The 25,185-nt window shown below is 42.8% G+C and overlaps 1 protein-coding gene across 2 annotated transcripts in view; it reads right to left on the reverse strand.

Moving 5' to 3' along the window:
* Positions 1-2,103: 2,103 nt before the first annotated feature.
* Positions 2,104-25,185, reverse strand: part of RXRG (retinoid X receptor gamma) — a 111,811-nt gene continuing 88,729 nt past the window's right edge. For both annotated transcript variants that reach the window (XM_049881112.1, XM_049881110.1), the window contains exons 4-10: positions 23,977-24,156; positions 11,977-12,137; positions 11,731-11,860; positions 10,352-10,484; positions 9,129-9,220; positions 7,696-7,801; positions 2,104-2,412 (exon numbers count right to left, since the gene is read on the reverse strand). In XM_049881112.1, coding sequence (XP_049737069.1) covers positions 2,265-2,412; positions 7,696-7,801; positions 9,129-9,220; positions 10,352-10,484; positions 11,731-11,860; positions 11,977-12,137; positions 23,977-24,156 — 950 coding nt within the window. In that variant the 3' untranslated portion in view covers positions 2,104-2,264. The remainder of the gene's footprint in view (positions 2,413-7,695; positions 7,802-9,128; positions 9,221-10,351; positions 10,485-11,730; positions 11,861-11,976; positions 12,138-23,976; positions 24,157-25,185) is intronic.

The following is a 25,185-nucleotide window of genomic DNA, read 5'->3' on the forward strand; positions in this document are numbered from 1 at the left end:
GTGCGTTCCAGCCACCAACCTTTCAGTTAGTAGTTGAGCGCTTAACCAACTGCATCACCCAGGAACTCCAAAGAACTGGCTCTAACATATGCACACCCATGTTCATTGCAGCATTATTCACAATAGCAAAAAAATGGAAACAGTAAGTGCCCATCAGCAGATGAACGGATAAACAAATTATGGTAGATACACAGTGGGATACTACACAAAGAACAGTGATGAATCCGTGAAACATCTCACAACATGGATGAATATGGAGGGCATTATGCTGAGTGAAATAAGTCAATCACAAAAGAACAAATATTGCATGAGACCAAACCAAGACTTAACCCACTGCCATTGAGTCAATCCCGACTCATAGCGACCCTATAGGACAGAGTAGAACTGCCCGATAGAGTTTCCAGGGAGCGCCTGGCAGATTCAAACTGCTGACCTCTTGGTTAGCAGCCATAGCACTTAACCACTACACCACCAGGATTTCTTGTACGAGACCAGATAAAAACGATCTTCAATGGTTACGTGAGAGGGGAGGAGTAGGGAGGAGAAATCACTATTTAGTAGAAAAGTTAACTTTGGTGAAGGGAAAGACAACACACAATATAGGGAAAGGATGCACAACTTGACCGAGGCAGAGTCATAGAAGCTTCCTAGACGCATCCAAACACATTGAGGGATAGAGTTACTGGGGCTGAGGGCTGGGGACCACGGTTTTGGGGAACATCTAGGTCAACTAGCATAACACAGTTCATAAAGAAAATGTTCTACATTCTACTTTGGTAAGTAGCATCTGGGGTCTTAAAAGCTTGCAAGTGGCCATCTAAGACACAGCTATTGGTCCCATTCCATCTGGAGCAAAGGAGAATGAAGAAAACCAAAGACACAAGGAAAATATTAGTCCAAAGGACTAACTGACCACATGAACCACAGCCTCCACCAGCCTGCGCCCAGAACAACTAGGTGGTGCCCAGCTACCACCACTCACTGCTCTGACAGGGATCACAATAGAGGCCTCTAGGGAGAGCCAGAGAAAAATGTAGAACAAAATTCAAATTCACAAAAAAAGACCAGACTGACTGGTCTGACAGAGACTGGAGGAACCCCTGAGACCATGGTCCCCAGATACTCTTCTCGCTTAGAACTGAAACCACTCCTGAAGTCCACCTTTCAGCCAAAGATTAGACAGGCCTATAAAACAAATAATAACACACATGAGGAACATGTTTCCTAGTTCAATCAAGTACACGAGACCAAATGGGCAACATCTGCCCAAAAGCAAAGACTAGAAGGCAGGAAAACTGGATGAATGGACACGGACAACCCAGGGTGTAAAGGAAAAGGGGAAGAGTGCTTACACATTGCAGGGACTGCAACCAATGTTACAAAACAATTTGTGTATAAACTGTTGAATGAAAAACTAATTTATGCTGTAAACTTTCACCTAAAACACAATTTAAAAAAAAGAACTGGCTCTATAGCATTAAATAATCAAGGAAAATAAAGTTGGTGTATGCTGGTCTTTTTGCTATTGTTGTTGGTTAATGACAGCAAAGTCATTTCTTTGTTACCACCTCCCACCAACTTCCAGGACCCAAGAACTTTCTCTCATCTAGAAACCATCTTCTGTTGGCCTTGTACTCAACTGCCCCCAGTCGGTGCAAGGCTCTTTCTGCTTGTTATTCTTAGACAGGGAAAAACAAAAAACAAACACCAAGCTGACCCTAATAGACAGCATCTTCTCCCCAGGGCCAAGCTGGCTGAGGAGGACAGCTTAGATTCAGGCATCCAACAGTGGAATTTTAGAGTCTCAGGATCCCAGCTGTGTTCCCCAGCCCCAACCCTGACAGTCTCTCCTCCCGCAGCTGAGGTAACTTCCTTGCAGCACAATAACACACCCCGTGCTCCAAGCAGTGCCAACATCATATATATTATTTTATTGTTCGTTTGTTTGCTTTCCATGGCAAGTGAAAAAATAATTTAAACCAATTATATGTACAACCATGGGTTAGTTTTCCAAGGACTTCCAGAAAGACCCCTCAGCCCCTTATATAGCAAAGAGAGGTTATGTTAACATCTATACAAAACTCCACCTATAAAAGTCTCAAGTGTAGAAAGGTTTCCTTTATTATAAGCATCACATTTTGGGAACTGGAAGGGGGTCAGGATGGGAGCTGGAGGGAAGTGTACAAAGGGAAGTGTGCAGGGTGGGGGTCCACACGTGCCTGCCCAGGGGTAATCCTGGGTGGAGAGGCCGTGGCTGGTGAGGCTCAGGTGATCTGCAGTGGGGTTTCCAACATCTCCATGAGGAAGGTGTCAATGGGTGTGTCCCCTATGAGCTTGAAGAAGAAGAGATGCTCCAGGCATTTCAAGCCAATGGAGCGCAGGGCTGGGAGGCGAAGCAGCAGCTTTGCAAACCTGTGGAAAGGCCAAGGAAGCATTAGGAAGCAGGGAAGGACACGGGGACTCTACTAGCAGGGGGAAGTTCATTTGTCTTTTCAACCAATCTGTGAGAGGAGAGCCTGGAAGGGGGACTGAGGGAGTGGGGGAATATTTAACCCCAGGAGCTTCAGAAATGGACTAGACAACCAGTCGTTTTGGAGCCGAATCCAACTCATGGCAACCCCATGGGTTTCAGAGTAGAACTGCACTCCACAGAGTTTTCAAGGCTGTGATCTTTTGGAAGCAGATTGCTAGGCCTTCCTTCTAAGGTGCCTCTGGGTTGATTCGAACCATCGACCTTTTGCTTAGTAGCTGAGTGCTTAGCCATTTGTGGCACCCACAGACAGTCTAGAGGATAAGTTAATCTTAAAGGTGGAAACTGTACCAGGTGACCTCTTAAGAATCTTCTGAATCTTGTGGCCAGGCCCTAGAATTGCCCTCAGCAGCCTTCATTCCTAGAGGTTGAGAGGAAGAGCTAGATCGTGTATCTTGACTCATGTCTCCACCCCTTACTGGCTGGGTGTTCCTTCCTGTTTCTATGCCCTGAAGTATTGTTATGAAGATTTGCTGAAGCACTTAGAACAGCCCTTGGCACAACGTGTACATGGAATAGCGATCACTGCTAGATGAGCATTTTGAGCACCCACCATGCGCTGGGTTTTAGGATAGGCTCTGGGATAACAGATGAGCGAGCACAGAGGCAGTCCCCACTCTCAGGAAGTCCTCATAAGACTGGGTATTTCCTCACATTACTGTATCTTTGTTGTTGTTAGGTGCCATGGAGTCCATTCTGACTCATAGCAACCCTATGGGACAGAGTAGAACTGCCCCCATAGGGTTTCCAGGGAGTGGCTGGTGGATTTGAACTGCAGACCTTTTGGTTAGCGGCGATAGCTCTTAACCACTATGCTATTTAGGCAATATGATCTCAATTTACCTCAGTTAACAAATTTTTGTTACCTCTCTTCACCAATTTTTATCATGAACTAATTAAACTGTGTCTACTTTTAAGACAGAGCCCTAGTGGTGTGGTGGCTAAGCGCTTGGCTGCTAACCAAAAGAAAGGTTGGTGGTTTGAACCCACCAGCTGCTCCATGGGAGAAAGATGTGGCAGTCTACCTCCACAAAAATTAAAGCCTTGGAAACTCAATGGGGCAGTTCTAGTCTGTCCTGTAGGGTTGCTATGAGTCAGAATCGACTTGATGGCAACAGGTTTTTTGTTTTTTCTACTTTTAAGTCAAGAAGAGGAGATAGAAAACAGTAGTTTCTGCCCTGAGGAACCCAATGTCTATTTGGGGAGACAATACACACACACATACACACTCACACAAGCACACCCTCATGCATACAGGCACACACACATGCTTACACACACATCCTCACATTCCCTTATGCATATATGCATGAACACTCACATGGACCACCACGTACATGTGTGTACACACACACTTTCACACTCACAATACATTCACACACACACTTACACGGAAGTATATGCGCACACAGACACACTCTTCTATAATTGAGGATCTCAGTTGTGTGGCTCACAAAAGGAAGAGCGGACAGTGGGGAAAAGAATTAGTATTTCGCCCCTGCACGTTCTGGTAGGCCTCTTTATCTGTGACACTTTTCACCCCGTCCTTCTTCATCTCTCAAAATCCTCCTTGCCAATGAAGCTTACTTTTAACGTTAATAATGATGGCCGTACATCAAGCAGCTCTGCTCACAGCTTCCTGTGAACAGTTCCAGGGCCCACAACATGTTCATCTCTAAGGCCCTAAATCAGAGACCCCTGGTTTGGGTTCACTCTGCGCTAGGCGTCACAACATCATTTCATGAAAAAGTTTCAAATTGAAATTGCAATGTTCCTTGGAAATGTATATATTCTATATTCATGCCACGTGATGTTTTAAGGAAATGTAGCAACATAAAAAAAATAATGTGGCATTACCCCAAAAGGTGGGACCACCTTTCTATATGAAAAAATTAAAGTTCTCTGCCAAGCCCAAGACAACACTTCAGTATCGTTTCAATATAAAGCACCGAGGGCATCCGACTGGTAACTCCACGCACTAAGAGGCAGTTAGATTCGGAGTAAAGAGGCTGAGCCCCTGATGGTGGCTCCACCGTTGAAGAGTTTTATGGGTTTAGGCAAAGGAAATGGCTTCTCTACAAAGTACAAAGTCAGGCTGAGACTAACTCTGAAAATGTTTCTGCTTTGGGGTTTTGTTGTTGGTGGTGGTGGTCGTGGCTTTTGTACTCCACAAATGGTGACATTTTACAATATGTAAAATGCTAAATGTGCCAGGATACTACTGTCTTCATGGTCTGTCCTGGATTTAGGGACTGAGACCAGGACTAATGGAAACATCCCTTTTAGGGCTGCAGCCATGGGAGCAGCATCACGTGCCTCCCTCACTTGTTGACAGCAAGAGGGGAAGTCACAGCCTTTGGAGGCGCAAACTGTGTGCATGTGAGTGTGAGAGAACGCGTGTGAGAATTCTGCACCCTCCTGAGTTTTCATCTCAGCTTTCACGCTAGAGGAAGCTGACCTCGGCCCCTGTAAAGTGCACTTCTGCAAAGTCTCCACCGAGTGGCAGCATCCCCCGCCGAGAAGGGCATCTGACCTGGCTTACCAGGATCCTCTTCGACTATGTACTGCACAGCAGAAGTGACCAGCCTTCGGCATCGTTATTGACTGGTTGGGCCATGTGACACCTTTGTACCTGCTGACCACTTACTTGGTCGGAGAGGTCACCCTGTACAGGCTGCACTGGACAGGCCCAGGTGACATGGCAGGCCCCAGCCACTGTACCGTTTGCACTCCCAGGTTCTGCCCTAGTCCAGGCAACAAGGGTTGGCATCTTTTCCCAGTGCCTGGAGGGAACCCAGACCTCTGGAAGCCCCCTTCCCAAGAAAAAGCAGGTTCTAATGCTTTTACAGGGATCTCCATTAGACAAAGCCTAAATGTCACCAGGGGAGTGGCTAAAAACATTAGGATATGTCCACATGGTGAAACTTCATGAAACCATTGAAAATGAGAAGTTCTTATGTTTAAATAAAATATAAAATGCCTGATAAAATACCTAGAATGACTGAGGGAAAAAATACACTAATCTGTGTGTCTGCATATCATACATACTTCTATGCATACATACACACACGCTGGCTGTACTGGAGACATATAGACATAGCGGAAAGAAACACCCGAAGTTTACCATCAACTCTTATCACCCTGGTGGTCCAGTGGTTAAGTGCTTGGCTGCTAACTGAAAGGTTGGTGGTTCCAACCCAGCAGCGACTCCGCAGGAGAAAAGTATGGCAGCCTGCTTCTGTATGATTTATAGCCTTGGAAACCCTATGGGGCAGTTCTACTGTGTCCTGTAGGTCACTATGAGTCAAAATCTACTCGATGGCAATGGGTTTGGTTGGTTTGGTATAGATAGGTTCATACATGCATACATACATACATACACAGAGATAAAGAAGTAGGAATAGATACAGATCTACTACCAAAGTATGCGTTGCTTTTATAATTAGGAAAAACTAGAACATTTTCTTTTTAAGATAAACAACAGGACCTAGAGCAATTCTGGGGAAAGAATGACTGTGAGAGTGCTTGTTCCTAATTCCCTGCACATATGATCTCAGTAAACATGTTTAGTGTTGTATTAGAGCTGTGGTTTAGAGGTTCGGTCTTAACCGTCCACTGCAGGGCTTTCAGTTAACATGGCTTGTCCAGGGCTCACAGCAGCCAGGGGCCGAGCTGATGATGGCAGCCAAGCCCTAAAATCTTGAGCAGAGCTCTTTCAATCTCACCTATTACAGGTGTAGAAAAGACTACCTCGTGTCCACCAATATCCATTCGCTGCCCCCTTCATTGGCACATAGCTGGATACAACCCCCCAGCCTCCTGTAACGCTAGCTGGGTGACATGATGAAATTTTAGCCAATGGAAGTGAGGGGGGGGTGCCAGGCCTTTCCAGGTCTTGCCCTCATACACTGTCCTCTGTGCTCTTCTAGCTCTTTCTCCTTCCACCACCTGAATGGAAAACACAATGTGGCTCTGGGACATGGTGGAGCCACAAGAAGGGAGATGCCTGTGTCCCTGAATGATGGCATGGAAGACAGCCACCTTCCTGATCTGATCACCCACCCAGGACCAATGTGTAAGCAAGAAATAAATTTCTCCTGTATTAAATTACTGGCATTTGGGAGGTCTATTGTTGTAGCTTCTTCTCCCTAACTAACTCACAAGGCCTGCCCATTCATTGTACCAAAGGGCTGAAACCCACTCACTTGGACTTATTTATAGCCTCAGGCTGAAAAGCCAAAACAAAACAACACAGCTCAGCCTCTTCTGCACAATTGAAGATATTGGCTTATGATCCAGGATAATCAGCTTACTGGAAACTAGACTTCACAGAGGAATAAAAGTCATTTGGGAGAATCAGAGCGTGTAAAAAGAGCGTTTTTAAGGCAGTTTTTTCAAGTTTCATTTTCAGTTTTCTGTGTGATTTGAGGATCATATTTTCTCCTTTGAAGAACTTGAATTAACAGGGGAGGAACAGGAAAAGTTTTATTTGGGGGAAACTTTTGGGAATATTTTTTATAATGACTCAGAAATACCTGTACTTCTCTATGACTTCAGAAATCTAAACCAACATCCTCATTTTCCATTGAGGAGCCCAGACCAAACCCAGCACCTTGCCAGAGGCTACACGGATGGCTCCGGGGGATCAACGGCCACGTCTCCTGCCTACCGAAGCCTATACTTTTTACTGCATGGAGATGTCTGTCCATAGGGGCCAACCAGAAAGCAGTGCAGCCATACTTCAAAGCTTAGGCTCTTTGAGGTCAGGCAGACCTGGATTCACACCCCAGCTCCACCACTTACCATCTTTATGATCTTGGCCGAGTTACTTAACTTTTCTGAGCCTGGGTTCCTCGTTAGAAAGTGGAGAAAATGATACCTAGATTCATTCTTTCATTCATTCATTCATTCAACATTCATAGAGTACATACTATTTATCAGGCACAGCTTTAGGGGCTGATGCTAGAGTGGTGAATGGTGAACAAGACAGACATGGCCTCCGACCTCTAGGAGATAATGTTTAAGTGGCTTTCAGCTTGTTGTGAGGATTAAAGAACATTCGAAAAAATCTAGACACTGCCCGCTGCATATTAGGTGTTCAATGAATGAATGGGAAAGTGGGAGTGGTCGCAGCTATTATTACCGTTCTTCCGGCACTCCCTTACCTGCCTGGCTGTTCCGGATACTTCTGCTTGGTGTAGGCCTCGAGGGTGGCGTAAACCTTCTCTCGCAGAGCCTCTACCTCAGATGGGTTGGACAGCCCCTTTGCATCTGAAAAAGATGTCTGATTTAGCTTCTGGCTCCACACTTCAGGCAGATACCCTCACACGGAGGCTGCCCCATTCACTCTGGCCACCTTCCGTAGAGTGACCAGATACGCAAGGATGGGCACAGCTGTGAAATAAAGTCAGTCCTCTGTCCCCCTACCTCTTTTTCTATCCCCAATCTACCCAATAAACTCTGGGTCAATGATTTTAAACTCTGTTAATAGCCAAGCAAACCCACCACTGACTCTGAGGCTGAGAATTGCATTTTACCCAGGACATTCTAGAAATATTACCTTCACACATTTATTGCATGTCTACTATGTACTGAGCATAGACTGAGGCATGAGATGAGGTACAAAAACTGAACCAGCATATGTCCTCCATCAATGAACTAACTGCTTAATTTAGGAGATAAGATCCATGTGTAAATTAATATCTGATTCTGCAAACGCATCTTTCTTGACCCACAGCAGCATTTGACAAAGCTGGCCAGTTCCTCCTTCTTGAAATACTTTTCTTCCCTGGGCCTCCAGGCCTCTCTTCTGGTTCTGTCCCTCTTTTACTGAGGCCTCTTCATAGCTTCCTTTGCCAGCTTTTCCTTCTCTCCCCACCTCGAAATCCTGGGATGCCCCAGGCAGGGTTCGGCCTTCAGCCTTCTTCCCTATTCAAAATATACTCACTCCTTAGATGATCTGACCCAGACTCATGGCCTTACATGCCAAGTATAGGCTGACAGATCTCCAATGTCTATTTCTGGTCCTGGCTTCTCTCCTAACTCCAGACTCACGTAAGAAATTGCTTCCTGGGCAACTATTCTTGTTTACCTACTCTCCATCTTGGACTTTAAGATCCACAGACGAAACCCTGATCTCTACCCACCCACCCTCAGAACTTGCTACCCCTGGAGTTTTCCCCATCTCAGTAAATGAAAACTCCATCTTCCCAATTATTTGGGGGAAACAAAACAAAACAAAAAACCCTGAGAGTTAATACTTAACTCTTCTCTTTCTTGCAAATCTATGTCCAAACCATCAGCAAATCCCACTGGATTACCTAAAAATACATCTAGGATCTGACTATTTGTACCACCTCCAATACCCTGAGACCATTGACATCTCTCACCTTCCCCACTTGCCCAAATATGCACACTGCACACCCATCCAAAACACTTTTCAAGATGGCTTTCAGAGTAGAGGCCATGAGTAGATGACTCTGTGTCCTCTCCAGGGACAAGATGCCTGGCCCTGCCTTCTCTGTCTCAGCTGAGCTAAGGGAGCAAAGAGCATAAGATATCGGAGGCCGTGGAGAAGCACTAAGCACCATGCAGTCACCTGGGTTAAATAGCACAATGGCTCGCAGGCAGCCCAGCTCCGATTTGTCCATCTGCATATCTTTCATTTTGGAAACCAGCTCCGTCAGAACTCTGTTCTCAGGAAACAAGGGCAGGTGATGAGACAATCATGAGTACCAGGCCAAGTGCCGATAAAATGAACTAAACCAACATTTAATATGCACCCACCCCACTTTCCAAATGATGCACAAGAACGAGGTAGGGGTAAGAGATAAGATGTAGCCCCTGATCTCAAGGAGCTCACATTTCAAATGCAGAAACAACAAGCAATAACGAAAAGCCCAGGGCAACACCAAGGAGACACTGAAGTCTGAGGGGAGACTAGAAAGGCATTGGAGAGGACTTGGAAATTAGTAGAAATGGGGCATGGAAAGCAAGGTAAGGGCGCTGCATGCCCAGAAGAGCCCAGCAAAGGGCGGCATTCAGCAGAGGATAGAAATCTCCAGGCACCATGAAGGGTTGGGGGGTATCATTTCAATGGCCTGTATTAGTCTCTGTGTGGTGTGGAACAGACGGTGGGAAAGGGCAGAATGGAGTAGAGACATCTTAGGTGGACATGCACATTTATGATGGAGGTGGAAAGGGGACATGGGACTCTGGCATTGGACAGAGAGACTATTCTCAGCCTTACCTTCCTCTTCACCAGTTCTCTATCCCTTCATCCCAAGTCATTAATCTTTATTCATTTCATTCAGCTTTTTACATGAGATGGATTAATTTTACTTTTGCAGCTTTTAAGACACAGAATACCAGGCTGAGGGAGTGGCTGCCCCATGGAGGTGGGTCTGATCCTGCTACAGGCCTCCCCCAGGAATCCTGGTACTGAGTCCAGCCCATCTTGCTTGGCCTCCTAAAGGCAGATTTGGGACCCTCTTCCCCATCCCTAGCCCCTAGGATAAGCAGTTCCACCCCTCAGCTAATATCAATGAGCCATTCTCTACTATGGAAACTCATAGGGATAACAGGTTCTCTCACCTACCCAGAAACTATGCTGGCCCCTAACTGGCTCTATCTCCTTGTAATTTCAGCCTTTCTATTATTGTCTCTCTCTCAGTCCCTAGGTTCATATTCTCATGTGCTTAATGTCTCTGCTTCTAGCCACGTGCAGTTGTTTGGGCTGTCCATTCCACATCCCAGCACAGGCGTGCGCGCGCACACACACACACACACACAAACACCCCACTGGAGGCAGAGAGGAGACACCTGTCAAAGATGGAGCCGACCCCAGCACTGTGAGCACTGCTCCGGTGGACGTGTAAACCCGTGGCGAGAAGGATGCCATCCTGCACGGAAACCGAGCGGTGGGAGAAGGAGGCGATCAACAACTCATTCCACCCTGCAAGGATAAGGAGGGCTTGAGGGAGAATCAGCCATGTTCTTCCTTCATTGATAATCATCAGTGCAGGTATTATTATCCCCATGTAGTAGAAGGAGTCCCTGGGTGGTGCAAACAGTCGATGCACTTGGTTGCTAACCAAGAGGCTGGAGGTTCGATTCCACCCAGAGGTTCCTTGGAAGAAAGTCCTGAAAATCTACTTCTGAAAAGTCAGCCATGAAAACCCTGTGGAGCACAGGTCTACTCTGACACACATGGGGTCACCATGAGTCAGAAGCAACTCGATGGCACAATAAAATAAAAGGAAAATTGGAAATCAAGGGGGGTTAAGAACTACTTCAAGAAGATGCACCTAATCAGTGAAGAAACCAAGGATAAAACTTGAGTCTCCTGACCTGTAGTCAGCCTGCCCCCCCATAGTGTCTCCAGTGAAGCCCAGGATGGCAGCTTGAGGGCAAGGACTCTTTTTTTTTTTTTTTTTCCAGTCAATCAACAAATATAGATTGAACACTTCTTAACAGGTAATAGTAACTATGTAGGCTCCCATGGTAGATAAATCTAGTATACCTTACAGCCTCTGCCCCCAGGACCTGACGATCCAGTTTTATTTCTCTGGCATTGTCTAAATAGCTCCTTCCTGTGAATACTGAGCAATTGCCTGTTATCTAACAGGGGAGGAGATGAGGGGACAGGTTCCAGTGCTTAGCCAATCTTCACGAAATTTCCCCGCTGGCTCAGTGACAAAGAGGAGATATGGTATATGTCAACGGACTGCACAGTGTTCCAGAAATGGGAGGCAGGAGAGAATATAGTACATAGAATCTTAAAATAGGAAGGAAGCTTGGAATTTATGTAGTACGAGGGTGAGCAAGTCTTAGCTTCCCTTATCTCATCTGTGAATTGGGAATATTGCTATTTGCCAATTTCAGAACAATTATGAGGCACTGCCCGAGATTAGCTTCAATACAAATGATTTAACAGCCTTTGAAAATTACATGTAAACTTGTGTGGAAAAAAAGTCCTGCTCCTCCATTAACAAACGATATTTCATTGGGGAATGAAAGTTTTTTGGGAGGATTATACACATTTAAAAGCCTATAAAAAATACAAAAGAGAATAACCCTGGATAGTGTCCTCCCATCATCAACATGGTGTGCAGGTTGCTTGTTTTTAGGATCCCAAGCGTAATTTCAAATAGCAGCCCGGGTGACTGTCCCAGAAATCAAGGAATTCCAATAAACTTTACCTGCTCGGAGCAGAATGACCTGGTCCTCCAAGGTGAGGTCAGAGAAGTGGGGGATGCGCTTGGCCCATTCAACGAGGGTGAAAAGCTGCTTATCGGCAGCATGGCATATGTTGGTGACAGGGTCATTCGTCTGAAAAAGGAGCAGAGTTCTCTGAGGGACAGGACCTGGGGCTCCAATAGACCTCCTCCCCCATCTCCAACCCCATCCAAGAAATGGAAGATGAATGGAGGTCTAAGGTCACATACGGAGTTCTCCATATTCATGTCACCATAGGATTCTGTCTTTGGTTCAACAGCAAGTTCAGCTTCTAGAATCCTCTCCACAGGCATGTCTTCATGGCCATTGCTGGCTGATTCTGCCTCACTCTCGGCCCGCTCCCGGCTCCTCTGCCTCTCTTCTTGCACAGCTGGCATGCGGAAAGACATGAAGAGATTACCAGGACAACCATGGGAAAATTAGTTAACCTGACTAAGCCTCAACTTCCTCTTCTGTAAAATGGGTATCACCATAGTACTGAACCAGGGATGTTATACAGTTGGCAGATGAAGCAAGGAAAACAAAGCTACTTGCTTAAGTCTGTGCAGAACTAGGGGTTCTTTAGTCCATACACTTTCCAGTTCATTATGGCAACCACTCTAAGAAGTTTGCATTTTAAGCTTTCATAACCTCATGTCCTGACCTCAGCCTCCCTCTCGCCTAACAAATCAGCGACTCCTTTCTATCCCTGCAGTCTCCCACACTTTTCCTCTGCCTGCTGCCTCTAGTAAGCTGTGAGCATGCAATGGTTAAGTAGCAAGTGCATTACTGTAAAAACTCCCTCTGTCAGGCCCTGTGCATCATCCGTGGCATTCACGTCCCATTAGGTCTGCCCCTAGTACACCAGCCTGAACACAGCATCACCTGATCCAACTTGTCAGGGAAAACCTTTGGGGAGTCAGCTGTCAGTACCTGGGTAAGTGAAAGGGTGGAGTGATGTCACCCAGATGACATTTCAGAATCTGTGGCCGATTTGGGTATGGGGGAGGGTAAATAAGCAAAGATTGTAGGTTGGAATTATTTCAACCTTTCAAAATTTAGGGTTTTCATCAAAGTATACTGCAACTCTTAGGCCTCTCTGGGTCTGTACATTAAGTATACTGCAACTCTTAGGCCTCTCTGGGTCTGTACATTAGGATGTTAAGGCAGTCAAAACCAAACCCATTGCCGTCGAGTCAATTCTGACTCCTAGTGACCCTGTAGGACAGAGTAGAACCGCCCCATAGAGTTTCCCAGACTGTAACCTTTATGGAAGCAGATTGACACATCTTTCTTCCATAGGTTTGAACCGCTGACCTTCCAGGTAGCAGCTGAATGCTTAACCGCTGTACCACTAGTGCTCCACTGTTAAGGCAAGCCCCCTCCAAAATTCTGCCGTTTTCATTGGGAGAACAGTCTCTGTTGGCTTAGTTTCCATCATCTAGAAGGCTGTGGTTTCCATCTTCTCATTCCCAACAGCGATTAGCAGAATTCAATATGAGAATGCATTGCTTTAATTCCAAGAGTCAAGAAAACTACACTGTAAGCAGGTGGCTGAACTGGAACTCAGTGGTCAGTGACAGCTACTCCACGAGCAAATTCAACCTCTCAGCTTCTCCCCCTTCATCCCCACAATCCACTTGCAACAGCACCTTCTACTCTCTGAGGGAGAAAGAGCCATGTAGGCTACAGAATGAACTGGAACAGGGATGCTGGGCAACTAGTTTGTTAAGTGAGCAATATCATCGATCTCTCAAGGTGGGTCAGAGAAGGGATGACTGCAAGGACGTGGCTTCTACACCAAAGTCGCTCATAGAGATACGCCAGACACCTCAAGATGAAAATGTTATTCCATGGTCGAAAGCGAGGGAGAGAGGGAAGGGAAGAAGGAGAAAAGAAGAAAGGGAAAAAAGAATAAATAAATAAGGTGGATGAGGAAAAAAAAAACAGAAAGGAGATGAACAGGGGAGAAAATGGAAGCAAGAAGAGCAAAAACCATGTACCTTGGAGTCTAAGAAATCTTTTTCAAAATGTAGCTCTACAATTGGAATGCAGAGTGGGGGACCTGGAGGACAAGGGAACGGACCCCAATATAGCTGAAAAAAAAATCAGATAAAAGAACTAAAAAAAATGAAGAAACCCGAAGAATCATGTCTCTATCAAGAAGAATAACTTGCGTGTGATTGGAGTCCCAGAACAGGGAGGGATAACAGAAAATACAGAGAGAATAGTTGAAGATCTGTTGGCAGAAAACTTCCCTGACATCGTGAAAGACGAAAGGATATCTATCCAAGATGCTCATCGGACCCCATTTAAGATTGATCCAAAAAGAAAATCACCAAGACATATTATCATCAAACTTGCCAAAACCAAAGATAAAACAGAAAATTTTAAAAGCAGCCAGGGATAAAAGAAAGGTCTCCTACAAAGGAGAATCAATAAGAATAAGTTCAGACTACTCAGCAGAAACCATGCAGTCAAGAAGGCAATGGGATGACATATATAGAGCACTGAAGGAGAAAAACTGACAGCCAAGGATCATATATCCAGCAAAACTCTCTCTCAAATATGAAGGTGAAATTAAAACACTTAAAGATAAACACAAGCTTAGAGAATTTGCGAAAACCAAACCAAAGCTACAAGAAATAATAAAGGAAATTGTTTGGTCAGAAAATCAATAATATCAGATACCAGCACAACACAAGGTCACAGAACAGAACATCCTGATATCAACTCAAATAGGGAAATCACAAAAACAAATTAAGATTAATTTTAAAAAGAAAAAAATGCTCAAAACAGGGAATCATTAAAGTCAATATGTAAAATATCACAATAATCAAAAAGAGGAACTAAATACAGGAGGCATAGAACTGCCATATGGAGCGGGAAACAAGGCGATATAGGACAATACAAGTTAGGTTTTTACTTAGAAAAACAGGGGTAAATATTAAGGTAACCACAAAGAGGTATAACAACTCCATAACTCAAAATAAAAACCAAGAAAAACATAATGACTCAGCAAACATAAATTCAACTACTATGAAAATGAGGAACACACAATTTACAATGAAAAACATCTCAGCACAAAAAAGTAAGTGGAAAAATGAAATTGTCAACAACACACACAAAAAGGCAGCAAAATGACAGCACTAAGCACATACTTATCTATAATTACACTGAATGTAAATGGACTAAATGCACCAATAAAGAGACAGAGAGTCTCAGACTGGATAAAGAAACATGATCCGTATATATGCTGCCTACAAGAGACACACCTTAGACTTAGAGACACAAACAAACTAAAACTCAAAGGATGGAAAAAAATATATCAAGCAAACAACAACCAAAAAAGAACAGGAGTAGCAATATTAATTTCTGACAAAATAGACTTTAAACTTAAATCTACCACAAAGGATAAAGTAAGACACTACGTAATGATTAACGGGACAATACACCAAGAAGATATAAACATATTAAATATTTATGCACCCAATGACAGGGCTGCAAGATACATAAAACAAATTTTAACAGAACTGAAAAGTGAGATAGACACCTCCACAATTATAGGAGGAGACTTCAACACACCACTTGCAGAGAAGGACAGGACATCCAGTAAGAAGCTCAATAGAGACACGGAAGACCTACTTACAACAATCAACCAACTTGACCTCATTGACTTATACAGAACTCTCCACCCAACTGCTGCAAAGTATACTTTTTTTTTCTAGCGCACATGGAACATTCTCTAGAATAGACCACATATTAGGTCATAAAACAAACCTTTGCAGAATCCAAAACATCGAAATATAACAAAGCATCTTCTCAGACCATAAGGCCAAAAAAGTGGAAATCAATAACAGAAAAATTAGGGAAAAGAAATCAAACACTTGGAAACTGAACAATACCCTGCTCAAAAAAGACTGGGTTATAGAAGACGTTAAGGAGGGAATAAAGAAATTCATAGAATGCAACAAGAATGAAAACACTTCCTATCAAAACCTCTGGAACACCGCAAAAGCAGTGCTCAGAGGTCAATTTATATTGATAAATACACACATACATAAAGAAGAAAGAGCCAAAATCAGAGAACTGGCCCTACAACTTGAACAAATAGAAAGCGAGCAACGAAAGAATCCATCAGGCACCAGAAGAAAACAAATAATAAAAATTAGAGCTGAACTAAATGAATTAGAGAACAGAAAAACAATTGAAAGAATTAACAAAGCCAAAAGCTGGTTCTTTGAAAAAATTAACAAAATTGATAAACCATTGGCCAGATTGACTAAAGAAATACAGGAAAGGAAACAAATAACCCGAATAAGAAACGAGATGGGCCACATCACAACAGACCCAACTGAAATTAAAAGAATCATACCAGATTATTACGAAAAATTGTACTCTAACAAATTTGCAAACCTAGAAGAAATGGATGAATTCCAAGAAAAACACTACCTACCTAAACTTTTTTTTTTTTTTTTACCTAAACTAACACAGTTAGAAGTAGAACAACTAAATAGACCCATAACAAAAAAAAAAAAGATTGAAAAGGTAATCAAAAAACTTCCAACAAAAAAAAGCCCTGGCCTGGACGGCTTCACTGCAGAGTTCTACCAAACTTTCAGAGAAGAGTTAACACCACTACTACTAAAGGTATTTCAAAGCATAGAAAATGATGGAATACTACCTAACTCATTCTATGAAGCCACCATATCCCTGATACCAAAACCAGGTAAAGACATCACAAAAAAAGAAAATTACAGACCTATATCCCTCATGAACATAGATGCAAAAATCCTCAACAAAATTCTAGCCAATAGAATTCAACAATGTATCAAAAAAATAATCCACCACGACCAAGTGGGATTTATACCAAGTGTGCAAGGCTGGTTCAATATTAGAAAAACCATTAATGTAATCCACCATATAAATAAAACAAAAGACAAAAACCACAGGATCTTATCAACTGATGCAGAAAAGGCATTTGACAAAGTCTAACACCCATTCATGATAAAAACTCTCAGCAAAATAGGAATAGAAGGAAAATTCCTCAACTTAATAAAGGGCATCTATACAAAGCCAACAGCCAACATCACCCTAAACGGAGAGGGCCTGAAAGCGTTTCCCTTGAGAACGTGAACCAGACAAGGATGCCCTTTATCACAGCTCTTATTTAACATTGTGCTAGAGGTCCTAGCCAGAGCAATTAGGCTAGACAAAGAAATAAAGGGCATCCGGATTGGCAAGGAGGAAGTAAAATGATCTCTATTTGCAGATGACATGATCTTATACACAGAAAACCCTAAGGAATCCTCCAGAAAACCACTGAAACTAATAGAAGAGTTCGGCAGAGTCTCAGGTTATAAGATAAACATACAAAAATCACTTGGATTCCTCTACATCAACAAAAAGAACATCGAAGAGGAAATCACCAAATCAATACCATTCACAGTAGCCCCCAGGAAGATAAAATACTTAGGAATAAATCTTACCAAAGATGTAAAAGACCTATACAAAGAAAACTACAAAGTACTACTACAAGAAACTAACAAGGACCTACTTAAGTGGAAAAACATACCTTGCTTATGGATAGGAAGACTTAACATAGTAAAAATGTCTATTCTACCAAAAGCCATCTATACATGCAATGCACTTCCGATCCAAATTCCAATGACATTTTTTAAGGTGATGGAGAAACAAATCACCAACTTCATATGGAAGGGAAAGAAGCCTCGGATAAGTAAAGCATTACTGAAAAAGAAGAAGAAAGTGGGAGGCCTCACTCTACTTGATTTTAGAACCTATTATACAGCCACAGTAGTCAAAACAGCCTGGTACTGGTACAACAGGCACATAGACCAATGGAACAGAATTGAGAACCCAGACATAAATCTATCCACATATGAGCAGCTGATATTTGACAAAGGCCCAGTAACTGGGGAAAAGATAGTCTTTTTAACAAATAGTGCTGGCATAACTGGATATCCATTTGCAAAAAAATGAAACAGGACCCATACCTCACACCATGCACAAAAACTAACTCCAAGTGGATCAAAGACCTAAACATAAAGACTAAAACGATAAAGATCATGGAAGAAAAAATAGGGACAATGTTAGGAGCCCTAACACAAGGCATAAACAGAATACAAAACATTACCAAAAATGACGAAGAGAAACCAGATAACTGGGAGCTCCTAAAAATCAAACACCTATGCTCATCTAAAGACTTCACCAAAAGAGTAAAAAGACCACCTACAGACTGGGAAAAAATTTTCAGCTATGACATCTCTGACCAGCGCCTGATCTCTAAAATCTATATGATTCTGTTAAAATTCAACCACAAAAAGACAAACAACCCAATCAAAAAGTGGGCAAAGGATATGAACACACACTTCACTACAGAAGATATTCAGGCAGCTAACAGATACATGAGAAAATGCTCTCGATCATTAGCCATTAGAGAAATGCAAAGTAAAACTACGATGAGAGTCCATCTTGCTCCAACAAGGCTGGCATTAATCCAAAAAACACAAAATAATAAATGTTGGAGAGGCTGCGGAAAGATTGGAACTCTTATACACTGCTGGTGGGAATGTAAAATGGTACAACCACTTTGGAAATCTATCTGGCGTTATCTTAAACAGTTAGAAATAGAACTACCATACAACCCAGAAATCCCACTCCTCGGAATATACCCTAGAGAAATAAGAGCCTTCACACAAACAGATATATGCACACCCATGTTTATTGCAGCACTGTTCACAATAGCAAAAACATGGAAGCAACCAAGGTGTCCATCAACGGAGGAATGGATAAATAAATTATGGTATATTCACACAATGGAATACTATGCATCGATAAAGAACAGTGACGTATCTGTGAAACATTTCATAACATGGAGGAATCTGGAAGGCATTATGCTGAGTGAAATTAATTAGAGGCAAAAGGACAAATATTGTATAAGACCACTATTATAAGATCTTGAGAAATAGTATAAACTGAGAAGAACACATACTTTTGTGGTTACGAGGCGGGGAGGGAGGGTGGGAGAGGGTTACCTACTGATTAGTTAGTAGATAAGAACTACTTTAGGTGAAGGGAAGGACAATACTCAATACAGGGTAGGTCAGCTCAACTGGACTGGACCAAAAACAAAGAAGTTTCTGGGATAAGCTGAATGCTTCGAAGGTCAGCGGAGCAAGGGCGGGGGTTTGGGGACTATGGCTTAAGGGGACTTCTAAGTCAATTGGCAAAATAATTCTATTATGAAAACATTCTGCATCCCACTTTGAAGTGTGGCGTCTGGGGTCTTAAATGCTAACAAGCGGCCATCTAAGATGCATCAATTGGTCTCAACCCACCTGATCAAAGGAGAATGAAGAACACCAAGGTCACACGATAACTATGAGCCCAAGAGACAGAAAGGCCAACATGAACCAGAGATTTACATTATCCTGAGACCAGAAGAACTAGATGGTGCCCGGCCACAACCAATGACTGCCCTGACAGGGAGCACAGCAGAGAACCCCTGAGGGAGCAGGAGAACAGTGGGATGCAGACCCCAAATTCTCATAAAAAGACCAGACTTAATGGTCTGACTGGGACTAGAAGAATCCCGGCGGTCATGGTCCCCAAACCTTATGTTGGCCCAGGACAGGAACCATGCCCGAAGACAACTCATCGGACATGGAAGGGACTGGACAATGGGTTGGAGAGAGATGCTGGTGAAGAGTGAGCTACTTGTATCGGGTGGACACTTGAGACTGTGTTGGCATCTCCTGTCTGGAGGGGAGATAGGAGGGTAGAGAGGGTTAGAAACTGGCAAAATTGTCACGAAAGGAGAGACTGGAAGGAGGGAGCGGGCTGACTCATTAGGGGGAGGGTAAGTGGGAGTATGGAGTAAGGTGTATATAAGCTTATATGTAACTGACTTGATTTGTAAACTTTCACTTAAAGCACAATAAAAACTATTTTTTAAAAAAATGTAGCTCTACCATTTACTAGCTAAATTACATCAGACACACTACTTAGCCTAGCTTCCCTATCTGTAAAGTAGAAATTATAGTACTTAACTGAGTTTGTGAGGATTAAATAAAACAATTATAAAGTTCAGTAAAAAGTGGTTACTTTCCCCTTCACTTTGTCTCTCTTTACTCCCTTGGGCTTGTCTTTAGTCTTTTCTCCATTTCCCTATTTGGCCTCTTCCTTCCTCTCCTTGTCTCTCTTCTTCTCTCGTCCTTTCTTTCTGTCCACTTTGTCAGCCTTCATTCACTGACATCATGCAAGAACTGTATGTTTTTATTATTATTATTATCAGTTGAATTTAGTAGATAAAGTTGAATGTTTCTTATATTCATTTTTTTAAATGATGGGCTAATGGACTTTTATTTGTGTTAAAAATATCTTAAAACATGGAGAAAAGCAAACTAAATTAAGTTTTTTGGTGGTTCTCTACTGATTTCTTCTACATATTTGTAACACTCAAAGAAAACAGCGTTCAAGCCTTGGGTTCAGAACATTAGATTCCAATTCTGATTTTGCCATTGAGAGCCCCTTTGCCGGACATGTGTCCTCTCTGTACGTAGATCTTGCTGTCCTAAGTGAAGAGTTATGTATCTGTTATTGGAGGATACCCTCTATGTGGCAGACATTCTGGGCTACTGTCACTCTGTACATCAGGGCACATCCAGGGGACATTGGTTGATCTAAAATGGTACCGAACTCCTGCCTTACAACAGGATTGTGTCCATTCACTCACCATACACTTACCATGCATTTGCTACAATAGCTAAAATTGTGGAGCTCTTTCTCTGTGTCAGGGGATTATGCTCAACACTTTACGTAGGTTATATTTCACTTAGTCCTCACAACAACCCTTAATCAGGTACTATAAGGCACAGAGAAGTTAGGTAGCCTGCCTGAAGTTACCTCCCAGGTTCACCTCTAGCCCCTCTGTACTGCCTCCAGGATGCTTGGCTAATTATATTAATAAACACCACACGGGGCTCAAGGATGTGAACCGCTGCACACAAATTTCCTCAAAGACAATCCATTTTCTAGCCTTGAAACTAAACATATTTGACCAGAAACCATGGGAATAGACTTGCTCAGAATCCCAAAGATTGTTTGGTGGCCTGGGAATCAGAGAGTCCTGGTCGTATAAAAGTGCTGCCTTTAGCTCAATTGTGTAAGTATGGGCAGGCCCCTAGCCTCTCTGAACCTCCGTTTCATCTTTCAGGCAATGAATGTGTTATGTTAGAGAATACCAAGGGTCTGTTGCAGCTATAACATTGTGTACCTTAAAAGGGCAACAGGCCCTAACCCCTGGTCCCCAGTAGGTGAATTCAGATCCAACCTAATCCCATCTCTTTGTATCTATCCAACTCTCTAGGGACATAAATTCCACAGTCTCTCTTAGTTCCATGATTTTATCATTGTTCTCCTCAAGAAAGTCTCCAAACTGAGCCCCTAAATTCTATAAATCAAGGCCAGAAATGATGGTGGTAAAGGAAAGGCCATCCCACAGCCTGTGGGAAATGACCCTCACAGCATATGATGAGAAACTGACTCACTTTTTGACTTTCTCTTTGCCAGGGTAAATGGTACCAACTCATCGAGAAATTCCTCTAAAAGCTCCTTTCCTCCTCTTTTTTATCACTCAGCTTTTTATTGCTCCTGTTTCTCCACATTCTTTTTAAAAAATGCAGGAGCCAAAACTGGACCTAATTTTCTAAGAAAGAATCAGAGCAGTTCTAGGTTTAAAAGAAGGACTTCCCAGGCTCTACAATTCACATGCCCCTTATTATTATCAGGTGCTCCTTGGAAACACTATGGGCAGTTCTACTCTGTCTTATAGGGTCACTATGAGTCAGAATTGACTCAACGGCAATGGGTTTGGTTTTGGTTCATTATTATTATATATTTAATGAAAGAACCACTCTCCTAGCCATTTGACTTGTGGACCACTCTGACCCTAATCAAGCTGGGGAATATTCAGGTTGAGTTTTGGGAGATGGATTTAGACTAACGGGGAGGAATAGAAACGAAACTTCTCTAGTTGAGGCTGTTCATGTTCCCTTAATTCAATCTCACATGCTTACTGAAAATTTTATTTTTCCAAGTCAACTTGAAGCTTATCTATCCTGAGAGTAAATAATAACCCTTGTAGCCACCATGCCCTTGCTGATGGAAGTCAGACTTTGTTGTCACTAATCTTATTTTGTTACTATCATTGGGATGGAGACTACAAAGAGTTACAATTCTATCCTGATGGAAAGAAGACAGTCTCCACCAGCTGGATTTTCAGATCATATTATCCAGTCTGTAAGATCATTGACTCTCCCACAGCAAATATGACATATGCGCAAAATAGGCACTCAACTAATGGCAACATGAATGATAGAATGAATGAAAGAGTCATTTCAGGAGCACCTACCTGCATTGCTAAAACTTCTGATCCCAGCTGGGCTACATTTAGTTTAAACCATTCATTCATTTATTCATTTGTTTAATAATTATTTATTAAATGCTTACTATGTGATAGACAGAGCCCTGGTGTCGCAGTGGTTAGGAGCTATGAGTGTTAACCAAAAGGTCAGCAGTTTGAATCCACCAGCTGCTCCACATTGGTGATACAGTAGTGAAATAAAAAAGGCAGATAAAACCCCTGCTGTCGTGGAGATTAATAAGTACAGGTAGTCCCTTACCTAATGAACGTGGTGTGTGAAAAAGAGGAGACAAAGGTTTCTGGTCTGAGCAACTAAAAACTGGAATGGCCATTTTCTGAGTTGGGGAAGATGGCGTGATGAACAGGTTGTGGATGGCAGATTATTAGGAGCTCAGGTGTGGATCTGTCACTTTTAAGATTCCTCCTAGATAGACAAGAATTCTACCACTGAACCAACACTGACCCATAGTAGTATGATTCCAAAAAAGAACAACAACAAAACAAAACCCATTGCTGTTGAGTCAATTCCGACTCATAGCTATGAGTAGAAATGATTAGGGTTAACTAAATGATTCTGAAGGGCCGCCTCTAGCTCTGACAACTAGGATTCTAGGAAGACCATTTTGGTTGGTGTCATTCCCTCTTAGCAGGGGTCAAAGAACTTTTTCCCTCAAACTGGTCTTTTCAGGCAGAACGCTTCTCACAGAAAAAAAGCTCTTCAAGAATGAGGAGCCAACCAGGACTGACTAAACTCCCTGTTCCCATTTCCTGCAGAAAGGCAGGAATTCCTTACTCCAAACTTTATTACTATTCACTGCTTACACCATAAACCTGTTGAATTCACTAGTTAATTAACTGCCCATGTAAATTTATTTGTGTTACTTAAAAGAAAGACTTTTTGAAATTTTACAGGAATAGAAAACATTTTCAAAAAAAATTTTTTTTGACTCTAGAACAATCCAGCTAACCCACACTATGAATTGAAAGATGTAACGATTTGAATGCACAGTGAAGGTCTCTGAATAAGGCTAGTTTTGTCAGACCTGGGTAATGCTAATCATTCCAAAATACCATGGAATATACCAATAACAAAGGATTTATAGTAGGCCAAGATAGAAAAGCCAGAGGAGTGAAATCAAACCAGCAGGTTTTCCCAGGGTGAGACCTCTGGTAATAGGGCAGAAGTCAGCTCCACCCTAAAGGTCAGTCCAACATTCCATTGGTAGGACAGCGCACAAGGACCTGGACCCCACAGCTCTGAGAGTTGCTGCCTGGCTACTGGAAGAACAAGGGACGAGACCTAGCTTGGTGATAGCCCACTCAGGGGACCATGGTCAGGGTTCCAGGAAAGAATATCTCTAGCCCTCTTTGCTGTACCAGCTGCATGGGTCAGTTCTGACTCAACAACCCCCTATGTTTCCGAGTACAGCTGTGTTTCATAGAGTTTTCATGGCTGTGACCTTTGGGAAGTAAAGAGCCAAATCTTTCTACCAAAGCGCCTCTGCGTAGGTTTGACAGCCAACCTTTCAGTTAGTAGCTGTGTGCTTACCATTTGCACCACCCAGGGACTTGCTCTTGGCTGTAAGAATACACATTTCCTAGGGTGAAGGGGACACTCAGTTGCAACGCTTGGGAAATTGTAGTGCCCAAATCCTTCCTCTCCAAACGTCTCCCTCCCATGGGGTTCGACTCAGCAGGAATCTCTCCTACACACCAAATTTGTCTCCCACTGCTATTTAGATGCACACTGGGCTCCCTTGAGTGGAGCAGGGAGGGGAGCACTCACCTTCCCTCTTCATGCCCATGACAAGGCACTTCTGATAGCGACAGTACTGGCAGCGATTTCGCTGGCGCTTGTCAATGAGGCAATCTTTATTATCCCGACAGGTGTAGATGAGGTCTTTTCTTATGGTTCTCTTGAAGAACCCTTTGCAGCCTTCACAACTATATACCCCGTAGTGCTTTCCTGGGCACAAAGAAAGAACATGTCATAGGTTGTTCTGGCTTTATTTGGATCTTTCACTCACAGGCATCCTTACCTGTGCACTGGGACAGAAAGCAAAGAATGACTAGCAGAAAATGCAAGCCTGCTCCCAGGAACCAAAGTAAGGCACAGCCAAATATGCCTCTTCTTTTGTCTTCTCTCTGAATCTCTGTGTCTCTGGTGAGCATTATTAGAAAATTCCTGACCAAAGATCTTGTTTACATTTATTTTATCGAGGCAACTCTTGTGTTTGAGTGTTTGGTTAAACAAAACGTTCTGTCTCAGTTCAAGCCATTAGTGTACATAATAAATAAAAATATTTATAATCATCATCTATTTCCTAGCAGGAAAGGGACCTCAGCCTAGCCAATATTTCCCCATAATTGAGGCCCAAGGTCTTAGGAAACCCACTTAAAATAATTATCCTTTATCATGCACTATGAACAGAATCTTGAGTTATGTATGATTCTTTAAATGCTATTACCCATTAGAGAAATAAGTTGGTATAAGGTCTTTCCAACATAATATGACACTCAGTATTAAGATGTGACCTATCTGATAGAAGGCTGCTCTGCGTGATCCAGAATAGTCTATTATATGTTCCATTGCTCTTATTACCTGCTCCTACACTCGGCTTTCATTACCCCAACCAGGGATGGCTAATTTGTGTCAGGAGAATCCTCATGCCACCCCCCACACAGACATCATGAATTGATCACAATTTCTAAGTACATGTTTTCTCAATACTACGTTCCAGGCAGCTATGTTCAATTGATTGTAATTGTGGAATTTGGGGAAAAATACAAAGAAACTGATAGTTCAGAACATATTTATGTCTGATTCTTGAGTATAATATGTGATGTCATTTAGCTACAAATCAGACCTGACTTTCTAATTGTTTTATTTAGGCTGATGTTAAAATGAATTTGAAGTTCATGAGAACACATATATCCAATGTAAATATCTGTGGCCTAGGAGTGTACATTTTCAAGGAGCCACCCTAAAATGACG

The sequence above is a fragment of the Elephas maximus genome, chromosome 3 (genome assembly GCF_024166365.1).
Source record: "Elephas maximus indicus isolate mEleMax1 chromosome 3, mEleMax1 primary haplotype, whole genome shotgun sequence".
NCBI classification, from domain to species: Eukaryota; Metazoa; Chordata; class Mammalia; order Proboscidea; family Elephantidae; genus Elephas; species Elephas maximus.